General features: G+C 42.1%; 2 protein-coding genes across 3 annotated transcripts in view; one reads left to right on the forward strand and one right to left on the reverse strand.

Moving 5' to 3' along the window:
* Window positions 1-1,512: 1,512 nt before the first annotated feature.
* LOC130707480 (uncharacterized) lies at window positions 1,513-2,124 on the reverse strand. Its single transcript, XM_057542030.1, is given in 3 exon segments — window positions 1,513-1,969; window positions 1,971-2,085; window positions 2,088-2,124. Coding segments are annotated over 3 exon segments (609 nt in total).
* The window catches only part of USP6NL (USP6 N-terminal like), a 156,931-nt gene continuing 143,760 nt past the window's right edge, over window positions 1,963-15,133 (forward strand). For both annotated transcript variants that reach the window (XR_009007662.1, XM_057543833.1), the window contains exon 1: window positions 1,963-2,014. The gene's annotated coding sequence lies outside the window, so the exon portion shown is untranslated. The remainder of the gene's footprint in view (window positions 2,015-15,133) is intronic.

Here is a 15,133-nt window from a genome sequence, read left to right on the forward strand (position 1 = left end):
TTTTCTGAACCTTAATCATGCTATTATTGTAGTATAAAATTGAGTCAGTGGTGCTCATAATTAGGTCCAAAGTAAAGTTTTCAAAAAATTACCCATAAAATTTATGGAAAAACATATCTGAAATTTCCACTTCGTTTTGCCAAATAAGCCTGGGGCTGAGGTTGTTCATCCAAAATCCCATTAACTCATTAACTAGTAACTCAGGGTTCTTGTTTATGATGTTTGCGAGGATGTCCCTTGAAGAACATCTCTTGCGTGTCTCTGTGGTCCCCAAGGCCTCCTGAAATGATGAGAGCACAACCACAAACATGGTGATTTAATTCAATAAATGTTTATTGAGGGCCTACCATGTGCAAAGCAATCTGCTGGTCCAGTGGGGGCTATAAGGCTGTATGAGAGGGGGCTCCTGCCTTTCAGAAATTCAAAATTTCCCAAGCTGGGGGATCGCTAATCAGAGCATTCCATAACTTTTGGAGAAGTGTCTGGGTGTTGAAAAAGTTACCAATGTCCTGCTGTCCGGCCAGCTCCTGATCTGTTTTTACCCCAGTTCATTTCATGTATCAAGCTATTTATGGCTTTGTTTTGTTTGCTTTTTGTTGTTGTTTTTGGCTGCACCATGCGGGATGCGGGATCTTATCGATAGTTTCCTGACCAGGGATCGAAATCGTGCTTCCTGCAGTGGAAGCGTGGAGTCTTAACCACTGGACCGCCATGGAAGTCCCACTATTTTTGGATCAGGATCATTAAACACGGGTCTTCACAAATCTGGCTTAAATGTATGAAGGAAGACCCGAAGGGAAGTATACATTGTATTTTCTTAAAGAGTGTACAAACGAGATCACAACATTTGTGAGCTAGAAGGAGAAGCCTTAGAGACCATTTGAGACCTAAGTTTATGCACGGTTCTCAAGGTTGCATCCTTTGGAAGAGGCCGTGACCCCGCCTCTTTCCTCCCCTCCTCTCCCATAGTGCACATAGCACCCAGTTTCTTGGTGTCAGTTTTCAGCAGCTGGAAAAGAGAGATAATAGCCACCATGCAGAGTTGCCAGCTTTAGTAATTCTAGTTCCTGGAATCAAGGACAGGAAGCCTTTTAGTCATTTGCACACCCTAACTTTGCTAGCTTCTAGTGAATAAATCATTTAACTGCCAGCTAATTACAGTATTGGAAAGTTTACATCATTCATCTTTTTATGGAACCTCTTGATGGACGATTCTGGAGATTAAAACTCTTGACAATTTCCATGATCTAAAAAAGGAAAGCTGACCTAGAGAAATATGGGACAAAAGATCAGCATTTCAGAAGTCTCAAGCAGCAATGGGATCTTACACAGTAGCCTATTTAAAGTGGTGATTTGAACACTTAGATTAAGTTCCTGGAAAAAGACAGAAATGTGACTTTGGTCAGAAGCAGTGCCATTTTATTGAATGAATGATAATTTTGCACTTTCTAAGTACCATGCACTTGCTTCCAGGTAACAACCCTATGAGGCAGGTACTACTGTTATGCCACTTCACACATGAAGAAGCCCCGCTCCCGGTCCTGGCTCTCCAGTGCCGCCCGGGCCCTCCCTCGGGGTTCCAGGCGCCGCTTCTGGCCGCGCATCCCGGGGAACGGCGCCCGCACCCGGCAGCCCTGGCAGCGCACCCCCGCGGCCGGCGGGAACGCGGGAGCGGCGCGCACGTGCCGCCGGGAAGAGGCCGCCCGGGCCGCGCCAAGATGGCGGCGGCCGCGGCCGCAGCGGCGTCGGTTGGCAGCGGCCCGTGAGGCGGGCGGGGCCGGTGGCGCGGAGGCGGGGTCCCGGGCGAGCCGCCCTGGGAGGCGGGGGCCGTTTCCATAGCGGCGGCAGGAGGTGTCGCGCCGGGGAACTTCCTGGTTCCAGGGCTCGGCTTCGCCGGGATCCTCTTGGAAGGGAAACAATGGGGCGGAGGGCACTGCGGTAGCCGCCGCCGCGCCGGGACCTCCTGGGCCCCCGGGACTCCCCGCGCTGCCTCCGCCGACGGGACCGTCCGGAGGTAAGTTCTTTTTCTCCTCTCCCCCCGCCAGGGGCCGGCGGCGGTGGGTCTCGGCGCGTTTCCTCCAGGCAGGGACTCGGAGTTGGCCCCGGGGAGCCGGACGCCGCCATTCCCGGCCCCAGGGGAGGTGGACGGAGTAGCGCTCCCCGTCCCCGCTCTCCAGGGGGGCCGGCTCCGGAAACGAGCGCGGCCGCCCTGGCCCCTACCCCCTGGAACCTGGACGGCAGGGTGCTGCGAGTGTGATTGGCAGGTTGGCGGGCGCCGGGTAGGGGGCGCAGGGGGCGTGCGGGGAGGGTCTGGCGGGGCCGGCGCGGGAGGGGACCTGCCGACCGGTGAAGGGGGGCTCTGGAAGGGGCGGGGGTCGGCCAGGTCCGGGGGGAGGGGAGACCCGCTGCCTCCCCCTCCCCCCCGAGCAAGTTTCGGTCCCCGGGAGACGTGTCTCCCTTGCAAGTTTCAGTTGCGTCCTCCAGAGTCCAAGTGGGCAGGACTGAGGCAAACTTCGTTCTTTTAAATTATTGCCTTCCTGCCGCGGGACTTCGTTTCGACTAGGCAAGGGGAGGATGGGGTGAATGAGGGCTTTGGAGAGGCTGGAAATCTCTGCGCCTTTGCAGAGTTTGCAAAATAGTTTGGAGCTCACAGCCGGGTGTTGGTGCGGCAGTTGTGATGCGGCAGAATGGTTACTCGCAGGTATTTTAATGCCAAGAAATGTGAAGAGTCTATGAATCCACGGGTGGACATTTCTAGAAATTGAAGATTAAAGTCTGCCCGCCCCCCCCCCCCCCGCCCTTCATTTTAATCCACGGATGCTTTTTAGTCAGTAGATTTCAACCTGAGTTAAATGAGTCCCTTATGGGACTGGGAAAGAGTTTTGAATTGGGGCAATACCCAGTCATTGGAAATAATGTGACACATAGAAAAAAAGTGGGGACACGGTCTTAAATATTTTGTTTGCTGGAAGAAAGTGATTTCAAGCCTATATTAATCCATTTATAAATAGAAGTAAGTCTTTGGGATATTTAATATTTCGTAGCGCAGAGAAGTTAGACAAAACTTTAGCTATCACCCTGGCCAACTCCCTCACATGTTGAATCTATGAGAAGTTCTGTTACAGGGAAGGCAGGGTACTTTTTTCTTTTGTGAAGTCATCTTAACAAGAATCAAATTAGCCAGCATCAAATGGACAGTGGTTTATTTGCTTTTATTTCTCACTCTGTCAGACCCGAAAATTAAGAAAAACGTTTCTGAGCTTGCTGTTTTTTTAATAGTAAAGTCTGTAAACATAGTCTAGTTTATTACTTAAAGTGGATGTTGACCTATGTTATATTCCACACAGGTAACTGAAATATGTCAAAATATGAGAAAAGAGCTACACTAATGAAGGTATAAATTAATTTAAAAAGGAAAACCAGAGCCTTAATTCCAAGTACAGGTATTCTGAGTTAACAGAAATTCCTCTGCTGATTACCTATTTAAAGAATCACTGAGGTGTCACAAGGGCATTCAAAGAAGCATCATTTCCCAAACATTAAGAACTTGGGCCCTGAGTCTTGCTGTTGGTGCCTACTTACTGTTTTTAGCTAGTCTGTCTGTCTGACTCTCTGGCATCCTCGTTTCTGGTGAGAATAGCTCATTACCAGTTATAACATTGTTTTGACATGAAATAGCTCCTCTGGAGGACAGCTGCCATTGGTTAAACAAGCCAGTAAGTAGAAGTGTCGGCTTTGGCACCATCTGTTAATTGGCTGGTCATCCTTGGGAACCAAGACAACTTCCTGGCATGGCAGATCCAAGCTGGACTTCCAGTGCCAGGCAGAGGTTGTGCGTCAGGCTTTGCCTCCATGTTCGCATCTCTCTCAGGTTACTGTTACATTTTGTAGCTAGTGAAGACGGGTGAAAAAGAGGCCAGTAAATTTAAGCTAGTGGCAAGCTGAAATGAAACAAAATTACTTTGATTTGTAAATGCTAGGAATGTTAAGGCAGTTTGAAGCTGGCAAAAAAACTTAGCCACAATACCAAAACTTTAGGAATTGCTGCTTCAGTTAGAAAGTGGCAAGTGATTACGTTTTCTGGTTTATGTTTGCAATTTCACTTCAACCATCCTTGTTTCGTTTTAGCACAATGGTATTGTTACACCAACAATACTCAGACTATTTATTACCAGAAAGGTATAGTTTGTCCCTTCAGTGTGATTTTTGAAAGGCATATTGCATTGTTAGATATGATTTCCTTATATTTAGTGTCTCATTTTTTTTCCTTTAGAAAGTGTCTCAATTTTTACAGTGGAAGTCGATACAAAAATAATATTCATTTGAAAGAAATCTGACTTCTAGCACACTTCCTTATAGTACATGGGCATTAGAGCACAGGAATTAGAGTCACAAACTTGGAGTCTCAACTGGTCTCTGCCATTTCCAGGTTATGGCATTTCATGCAGATAACTTAATTTTTTAAAGCTTGTTTCTTCGTAAAATTCAGGGGGGGGGATCATAAATTCACACTTGTTTGTTTATTCAACAAATATTTCTTGAGTGCCTTATTGTACCCATGACCTTGTGTTAGGTACCCTGTTTTCAACAACAGGAGGGATCAGTCCTTTGAAGTAAAGTACAGGGAGCTATAAAACCTGTCACCAGGGAACCTAACTTGATTGGGAGTGGCAGGGCAAGCTGTCCTGAGGAAGTGGCTGGTAAGACCTGAAGGATGAGGAGGAGATGGCAGGTGGAAAGGGCAAGTGGGAGGGTGGGACACTTTGAGTACGAGAGAGAGAGAGCGCGTACACGGTCCCTGAAGAGAATGCTTGTGTGTTAGTTCCCTCCGTGGCACATACGCCACCACTGTTAGTTGTGGAGAGAAGGTAGGCTCTTGGCTCCGTGCTCGCATCATCTGAACCAGGTGAGAACAAAGGTGGCTCAGCCTTTGTAGAAAGGGAGTTAGTCTAGATGACTCTCACCTCGCTAGACTGGAGATGAGTCTGCACACTTTGTGTCTACTTTTATAACTCTGGCGCCGATTACTTGATAGTTCTTACATCTGTTAAGTGGTAAATAAAAGGTTCTTTGATTTCTTTAGAGAGACGCTGTATAATATCAGTATAGTGTTTTGATTTAATTTTGATAGTATTTTCCCTTGGAAGAGCTTAGAGCCCCCCCCACCCCCCGCTTATTTAAAATATCTCCTCCTCACAAAATGCAAGTAGCAATCCACTGTTAAATTGAAAAAAAAATTAGTAAGTGGCAGGTAGTCTCATTTGCTTATAGGAAGCTCAAGAGTGACTCTGGAGTTTCATATCTTGTTTGGTTAAGTATCTTTGGCTCTAAAGAGATTATTTAGTTATTCTCTGATAGAGGTATATGTTGCACCTGTGTCTTGCTGACATTGATACTAGTGTAGAAAAAGTTTTAATTTTATCCTGGGATTTCCCTTCACTGAATTAACAAGTGAATTAAAAAATATTAGAGCAATGTTTTTCATGAAATAAGTGAAAGAATATCATTTTAAGCTTCTTAATACATTAATTTTGTTTAGTACTATTATATAGATCAGTAATGGCAAATTAATATTTTATTGTGGAATTAATGCAGCATTTATAAGCCAGTTGGTTCTCTGGATTTTTTGTTCCTGTTTCTTTTTGTTTGGTTTTTGGATGTTTTAATGCTTGTTAGCATATCTGCAGTTACATAAGCAAAGATAAGGTGAAATAAGACTTTGAAAAGTCAGTGACAATGGAAAAAAATGGAATAGATGTGGAGGTTAAAATTTACAAAGTTTAGGTATGTGAGTGGGGGCTAGATATTTCTGTGTATTTTGCTGATGGCTCTTATAAAAATGAATTGGCAGATAACTTGATATTAATGGTTAAATATTAAACATCTCACCTGTTCCATGTTCCTTTTTTCTCTTTCTAGATTTGTTTTGGATTGATTTTAAAAAATAATTATTCCATTTCCTCCTTTTTTATTAGCTTGGGATTATATATTCTTTTACTCTTCCTTTAGTATTTGCCTAAGAAACTCTAATCTTTTCTCTACTTATCAAAGTGTAGCATTAATTGAGATTTTCACCCTTTTTCCAGATAATGTAAGGCCTTTAAAAACATGTAAGTCAATTTCTTTCCTATTTTTTAAACCTATTTCATTGTTATCATGTTTTTAAATGTATATATGTATTATACCCCAAAGACCTATTTCTGTTGTTTTGTACCATTATTATTCAGTTAGACTTACTGCCTTTCTTTTCCTGTATTCCTTCTTGCGATACTGACCTTCCTTCTGAAACAATTTTCCATCTGCCTGCAGAATACCCTTTAGTATTTTCTTTAGAGTGGATTTAGTGTTGAAAAAATTTCAGTCTCTTAGTTTGTCTGAGAATGTTTTTATTTCACCTACATTCTTTTTTTTTTTTTTTTAATTTTATTATTTATTTATTTATTTTTGGCTCCTTTGGGTCTTCGTTCTATGCGAGGGCTTCCTCCAGCTGCGGCAAGCGGGGGCCACTCTTCATCGCAGTGCGCGGGCCTCTCACTGTCGCGGCCTCTCCTGTGGCGGAGCACAAGCTCCAGACGCGCAGGCTCAGCAGCCGTGGCTCACGGGCCCAGTTGCTCCGCGGCATGTGGGATCTTCCCAGACCAGGGCTCGAACCCGTGTCCCCTGCATTAGCAGGCAGACTCCCAACCACTGCGCCACCAGGGAAGCCCTCACCTACATTCTTGAAAGATACATTTTGCTAGGTATAGAATTCTAGATTGGAGATACATACATACATATATTTGTATATTCTTTGAAGAAGAGATTATTCTATAATCTTTGTTTCTATTGAGAAGCAGCTGCAGTTTATCACTTTGTTGGTAATTTGTTTCTTTCTCAGGCTATTTTTAAGATTTTCTTTTTGTCTTTCAGATTTCATTTCAGATGATGTCCTCTCCCTCCCCCCCTCCCTCACCGCCCCCCCTTCCTTTTCTTGCTTGGGCGTATACCTGTTAATGCTGTGATCTGATGTCTTTCATCAGTTTTGGGTAGTTTTCAGCTGTCATCTCTTAAAATATTGCTTTTCCCCATTTCTCATGCTTAATCTTTCTGGGACTTCGGATCCAGTGTTAGGTCTCACTGACCCCTCTGTAGGTCTCACTGACTCTTCTGTGTATTTCACCTGTCTTCTAGGTTTTCTATTTTTTTTTTTTAATGGACATTTTCTTCTGGTCTATCTTCCGGTTTACTAAGTTAGTCTTTATCTCTGTCTAATTTGGTCTTAAATGTGTTCATTCTCTGGGTTCTTAATTTTGGTTATTGTATTTTTCATTCTAGAATTTCAGTTTGGTTCTTTTTAAAACCTGCTATGCCGCTTTTATAGTTACTAATTCCCTATCAAAATGTTCAAGCTTTGCATATATCTCTGTGGACAGAGTAAGCATGTAACTCTGTCCCAGAGTCCTGCAGGTTTTTTCTGTCATCTGGTATTTCTCAAGGAGTCTCATCTCCTTGTATGCCTGCTCATCTTTGATTGTGTACTGTTCATTGTATTTGAAAAATTATTTCTAGAAGTAATTATAGATTTAGATAAGGATTTTTCTGTTGCTTTTGCCAGGCACTTAGGATCACCTTGATCCAAATTGAGATTTTTTTTTTAGCATCTGTGCAAAGACTGGTTTAGTTTACTTTTGTGTTATTCTTTTTTCTGGAATTCAGCTTTTCAAAGTCTTATTCCAAAGCAGGGGATGGCTCCCTTGGTGGCTCTTGTACTCTGACATGTTGTCTTCCTAGCTTGCAAGGCTGCCTAAGTGCATTTTAGCCTCTCAGGCACCTCCTTTGATTGGGCAGACATTTCCAGGAGGAAAGAAGCCCCAGGGTACCATGGTCCCCATTTTGGATTCCTCTTCTTAGACTGTGGCTGGTAATTCCTCATTATCTTGTTAGCTCTTTGATTGCCCCACCTCTCCCCACCTTTTAAAAATTAAGGTATAATATACATATAATAATATGCACTAATCTTAAATGTATACCCTGAAGAATTTTTATAAATGTAATTAAGTATATAATCACACCCAGTTTAACGTATAGAATATTTTTGCCACCGCAGAAGGCTCTGTCACACTCCTTCCCAGTCCATACCACCTTCCTCCCTTGCCTCAAGTAACAATTACTCAGTTTTCTCTCACCATAGAAGTTTTTTAGTTTTTCATCAAAATGGTGTCATACAATATGTACTCTCTTGTCTGGCTTGTTTCATTCAACATTGTATCGTAAAAATGAGATTCAGCTATGTTGTTGCAAGTGGCAGTAGTGTTTCTTTTTTATTGCTCTGCACTTTTTCTAGTTTACTGTGGCCTCAAAAAAAATTGCTTCAAAACTCAGTGACTTAAACAATGACAACATTTATGTTTGTCACAAAACTGCAATTTGGGCAACGCTTGTCTCTGCTTCATTTAGTTTCAAGTAGGGCGGCTCGAAGGCTGGGCCTAATGTTGTTTGAAGGTTTGCTCCCACAGCTGGTGGTTGATGACAGAGCATCTTAGGTGGCCTGAGTTCGTCACTATGTGGTGGCCGGTTCCCAGGGCGGTCGTCCTGCACACGCAGCCCGGGGAGAGGGGGATGTGGAGAGCCAGATGGACGCTAGGTCACCTGTTAGGAACCGACCCAGGTTTAGAGAGAGCAGAAACCTGTTGATGAGAGATGCAAGATTCTGGAAGAACATGTGAGTCGAGAAATATTGCAGTGACTGTTATTGGAAAATACTGTCTGTCATAGTAGTAACCTAACATACGAATGTATCACAATTTATTTCTCCATTCTACTTTTAATAGACATTTGCATTATTTCCAATTTTGGGCTGTTATAATAAAGCTGCTATGAACATTCTTATACATGTATTTTGTTGGACATATGGACTCCTTTCTTTTGGAAGTATCCCTAGAAATGGAATTGTTGAGTAATAGGTAGATAAATATTTAGCTCTTGGAGTTACTACCAGTTTTTCAAAGTGGTTGTACCAATTTTTACCCTCTGATATTTTTAATAATTAAAAAATATACTTTATATATACATTTATATATATATTTTTTTTTGGTCTAGGTTTTTGTCTTTAAGAAGGTTGGTGTGTAATATGTGGTTTAGCTTTGTCGGAAATGCAGGTCCCTTATTTTGTCTTTTATGTAACTTTCATGTGTTTGTGTTTTACTTTCCCAGCTGATGATTAGTTATTGGAAAATAGAGGCTAAGTAGAATAATGTGGTTGTGAAGTAGTAGACTCATTTTGAAAGCAGCATTTTAGAATATGTATTCAAATTAGTTACCATTAGTAGACTACATTAGTTGCTGAAGAGAAATTTCTTTTTAGAAATTGCTTTTTAGAGATATGAAACCCTATTCATCATCAGTTTATATCACATTTTATTATCAGTTTGAATTCTAAGCTCCTTCACCAGACTTGCTTGGGAAATATTTTTCTTTTCTTTTCTTTTTTTTTTTTTTTTTTTTAAGAAATATGCCCTTCCAGGCATTTCACTATTTTTTAAAAATAAATTTATTTATTTTTTATTTTGTTTTATTTTTGGCTGCGTTGGGTCTTCGTTGCTGCGCGCGGGGGCTACTCTTCGTTGCGGTGTGTGGGCTACTCATTGCGGTGGTGTCTCTTGTTTCAGGGCACAGGCTCTAGGCGCACTGGCTTCAGCAGTTGTGGATCCCGGGCTCCAGAGCACAGGCTCAGTAGTTGTGGCGCATGGGCTTAGTTGCTCCGCAGCATGTGGGATCTTCCCGGACCAGGGCTCGAACCCGTGTCCCCTTCATTGGCAGGCGGATTCGTAACCACTGTGCCACCAGGGAAGCCCAATATTTTTCTTTTACAAAAACTTTTTCCTACAAAGTTGATGATCTGCCATCACTGAGGATTGCCAAAAGAATATCATCTGGATTCTCCCGTTGAATTTAGGATTACCTTTGATTACTTCACTGTTAGTAGTCATTTTGACTTTCTTCCAAGTGTCCTTTGAATCTGCCATCCCTCCCCCACCTTTTTTAAAACATAACCAACATTTTAGACCAGTTTTTTCCAGCTCATACTTGGTTTATTGCAATAATTTATTGAGTCTACTTATAATGCTGAGGAAGTTAGAATCTTTCTTAGTTATCCATTGATCTAAAATTAGTTTTTAGGTCACAAACCTTACAGTGCTAGAAAGAGAACTTAAAAATTATGTTTCAACTCCTTTATTTTATAATAAGACCAAAAATGGATCCATGCTCATGCATGTGTCAAATATATGAGATATTTAGTTTATGAAAGCATTTTTTTTTAATAATTGACTTTATTTATTTATTTATTTATTTATTTATTTATGGCTGTGTTGGGTCTTCGTTTCTGTGCAAGGGCTTTCTCCAGTTGCGGCAAGCGGGGGCCACTCTTCATCGCGGTGCGCGGGCCTCTCACTGTCGCGGCCTCTCTTGTTGCGGAGCACAGGTTCCAAACGTGCAGGCTCAGCAATTGTGGCTCATGAGCCTAGCTGCTCCGCGGCATGTGGGATCTTCCCAGACCAGGGCTCGAACCCGTGTCCCCTGCATTGGCAGGCAGATTCTCAACCACTGCGCCACCAGGGAAGCCCGAAAGCATTTTTTTTTTCATGCATAATCCCTTGACAATCTTGAGTGGTAGCCAGGTTGCAAAAGCTAACTCTCAATTTATGGATAAAGAAACCAAGGCTCAGAGAAGTGAAGTGACTTGATCTACATTCCTAGAGCTGGTTAATGGCAGAGCTGGACCACTTTCATCTTGGACTTGCTGTATGTTGAGTGATTTTCTTACATTCTGCCATCAGCTTGCTGAATTCCAGTTTTACTGACATCCTACTTGAATTTTCCTCTTTTCACCTGTATACATTTACATTTTTTTGCCCATACATTTACTCATTTTAACTCAGTATAGGGCCTTTGCATGAGCTGAAGCCCTTGACTCCCATCTTCTTTAGGACTTTTGTCCTGACTATGTTCTGTTAAAGGCAGGGTGGCTGGGATCAGGTTTGTCTCGATTGCTGTATCTCAAGCCCTTTGAGAAGTTTTTACATGTTGTAGAGCTGAATTAGTATTTATTGAATGGATGGATGGATACATTCTTGTGTCTAGAATCCAACTAGATGTAAATTCCTTAAAGTTGGGCCTGGAATCCTGTCTACTTTTCATTTTAGTCCTCGGTGTCTGCAGCAGTGCTTATATTATACTTAGCTGTATGTAATTTTTAACTGACTTTTTTTTTTTAATTATTAACACCTTTATTTATTTATTTATTTATTTATTTATTCATTCATTCATTCATTCATCTATTTATTTGGCTGTGTTGGGTCTTCGCCTCCGTGCGAGGGCCCTCCCCAGCCGCGGCGAGCGGGGGCCACTCTTCATCGCGGTGCGTGGGCCTCTCACCACCGTGGCCTCTCCCGTTGCAGAGCACAGGCTCCAGACGCGCAGGCTCAGTAGTTGTGGCTCACGGGCCCAGTTGCTCCGCGGCATGTGGGATCCTCCCAGACCAGGGCTCGAACCCGTGTCCCCTGCATTAGCAGGCAGATCCTCAACCACTGCGCCACCAGGGAAGCCCTAACTGACTTTTTAAATGAAGCCAGGCCCCTGAAAATCAGAGATACTGTACCCTTCATTTTAGCTTTTATCTGTAGACCTCAGGCATTATGCTTAGTTCTGGTAGGATGTATCAAGTACGTTAGGCAAATGTGATATGTAAGCAAATTATAAGCTGCTTTTGAAAGGCCCTGCGTCTCTGTAACTGAGATAGGAAAGGAAGCCTTGGGAAGGACATTTGTTTTCCTGAATACCTAGAAGTTGACGCGTTGACCAGTGTAAAGCTACTAGAATTCGATAAGTCTTTCTGGAAACCTAACTTAAATTCTACCTGTAGAAGGGGAAATCAGACCTGGTTCTTATCTGATGCTTCATTAACATACACGTGTAAACAAACCTAGGAAACCGAAGGATTTCTCATTTTGCCCATCTCCTTCTCTGATCTTATTAGCTGGAAGTACTTTGTTGATTGAGTGAATGGGGTAAATAAACCTTCTACTCTAGCTGTGATAGAAGATTTGCTTTACTTCTCTTGAGCAGGGAAAATACTGAAAGCCATGGGAATTCAGCATTGTGTTTCAGGGGGTGTAAACTGCAGAAAGAGCATTCTTTATAGAAAGCTCAAGAATTGTGAAAGTACAGTGGTGAGACCATCCATGTCAATGAATAATGACTTTAAATATTAACTAAAGTTTTCTTTATCTGGCATGAGAAGACATTACCCTGGAATCTGCCCTGACATATTTATTTGAACTAATGAACTGTGCATCTGAATTAAGAAGGGAAGGTACTAGAATTGCTAGGATGTGAGTTTCACGAGGATGGGGTATTTGTTTTGTTCGTGGCTGTGTATGCAGAGCCTAGAACACTGTCTGGCTCGTAATAGCTGCTCAGTAAATATTTATTTAATGAATAGTAAATTTTTATATTATCTGTTCATTTTAAATTTAAAAATTGAACATTAATCACTTTAAGCATTGGTTTATAAGGCTTTGGGGAAATACATTTAAATTGGTTGAGGCATCATTTCTGATACTTCTTGCTGATTGTGAGAAAGTGGCACAAAGCACATTGGAGAGCATTCATTCACTCACTGTCATTAAGTTTCTTTGCGATGTTTTTTAAATGGATGCATGAGACTCCATTACATGTAAATTAACAATTCATTTAGTCAGTCCCTTATTATTGCACATTTAAGTTGTTTATACTTTTTTTTTTTGCTGTTACAAATAATGCTTCAATTAAGACAGTTTTCTTAAGCTTTTTCTTGGGATGGTAGTTCAATGCATGGCAATTCAGCAAAACAGGATCTAGGAATTTCTACTAGAAAATGAACTTGTATTATACAGCTGTGAAGGTGAGATCAGAATCTTCAGTGATCAGATAGCTGAGAACAGATGCACAAATGACACAGCTCTTTGGGAAAGCCAGCTGCTTCTACGTTTGGATAATGTATAATCATCAGTCTTTTCACGTAAATTCCCTCTTGCATTTTGTAGTGGACCTGGCTATCACTTGTATTTGTCTCTTTCTCTTAAAGAATAAGTGAGTCAGGGCTTCCCTGGTGGCGCAGTGGTTAAGAATCCGCCTGCCAAGGCAGGGGACACAGGTTTGAGCCCTGGTCCGGGAAGATCCCACATGCCGCGGAGCAACTAAGCCCGTGTGCCGTAACTACTGAGCCTGCGCTCTAGAGCCTGCGAGCCACAACTACTGAAGCCCGCGTGCCACAACTACTGAAGCCCATGCACCTAGAGCCCATGCCCCGCAACAAGAGAAGCCACTGCAATGAGAAGCCTGCATACCGCAACGAAGAGTAGCGCCCACTCACCACAACTAGAGAAAGCCCATGCATAGCAACGGAGACCCAATGCAGCCAAAAATAAATAAAATAAAAAATAAATTAATTAATTAAAAAAAAAGAATGTGAGTCACTACAACTCTTTCTGCCTCTTAATTATGGCTTAAAGATTATAAATGCATTTAACTCTTTTATACATGTGATTACTTACATATGTTGTCATTTTTATTTATAATCATTTCATTTCTGAATTTTGTTGGAAAAGTTTTGCTTTTTCATATTAAAATATATATTCATACAAAGGACTATATGTAATGTTATGTAAGGTCTAATAGAATGATATTTGTACTGTCCCCTCTCTCAGGTTAAGTGGTAGAATGCTAGCACTACCCTCTTGGCTCACACCTCCCTACAGCTCCTCCTCTATCTTACTCCTGTCCCCAGAAACTCTGGGATCCAGCGTTCTCTTGCTTTTCTTTATGATCGTATTACATATGTACATGTTCCTAAAAAACATACTGTTAATTTTTCATATTCTTAAACTTTATATAAATAGTATCACTTTGTGTGTGTATACACATATGTATCAGTATTTGTAGTTTTTTATATGTATATATACACACATGTTCACAAATTTAGTGAGTAAAATTTTTTAGTAAAACGAATACCCACAAATTTAATTTGCATTTAAAGTTATTACCTTTGGGCTTCCCTGGTGTCACAGTGGTTAAGAATCCACCTGCCAGTGTGGAGGACATGGGTTCAATCCCTGGTCCGGGAAGATCCCACATGCCGTGGAGCAACTAAGCCCGTGCGCCACAACTACTGAGCCTGCACTCTAGAGCCCGCGTGCCACAACTACTGAAGCCTGCGCACCTAGAGCCCGTGCTCCGCAACAAGAGAAGCCACTGCAATGAGAAGCCCGCGCACCGCAACCAAGAGTAGCCCCCACTCGCTGCAACTAGAGAAAGCCCATGCGCAGCAATGAAGACCCAACACAGCCAAAAATAAATAAATAAATAAATAATAAAAAAAGAATATATAAAGTTAATATCTTTCGTCTTGGTATTAGTCATCTTTTGCTGTAATAATGCTGGGTAACAAACCGCTGCAAAATTTCAGTGATGTACAGTGACAGACATTTATTTCCAGTTCACAGGTTTGGCGGTCTCTGCTGTGTGCGGCTGGGTTGGCTGGGTTTGGCTAGAACCTGTGGGTTGGGTTCAGTTGAGTGCTGGGTATCTCCTCATTCTGGGACCAGCAGTGCCTGGGATGCAGTGTCTGAGTACAAGAGAACACAGACAGCGCAGTGCTCTTAAAGCCTCCAGTTAGAACTGGCACAGTGTCAGTTCCGCTCACATTCCAGTACGTCATGTGGCCGGACCCTCAAATCCATGAGGTGGGGAGTATCCTCCACTCCCAGGGAAGCCACGGCAAGGATAGCAAGTGATGGAAGACATATGAACAAAAGATAGTGTCTGCCACATCTTCCTCCTGAAAAACAGCATAAGAAACTTGGAATATTTCCATTCCTGTATCTCCCTTCTAGATTACATGCTGCTTTTGCTCAGTATTTTAGGTTTGTTTGTTTTTATACCTCCTAATTTAGAAATTATACCTCTAATATTTGTTTCCATTTACTCATTTTTACAATCCTCTTTTCTCACCATTCTTTCCTGTATTTCAGACCTTCTTTTTGGCATCATTTTCCATCTTTGTGAACTACAGTTTTGGAAGCATCCTTAATGATTACAGTGTACTCCCTCAGTT

Source organism: Balaenoptera acutorostrata, chromosome 3 (genome assembly GCF_949987535.1).
Source record: "Balaenoptera acutorostrata chromosome 3, mBalAcu1.1, whole genome shotgun sequence".
NCBI lineage: Eukaryota > Metazoa > Chordata > Mammalia > Artiodactyla > Balaenopteridae > Balaenoptera > Balaenoptera acutorostrata.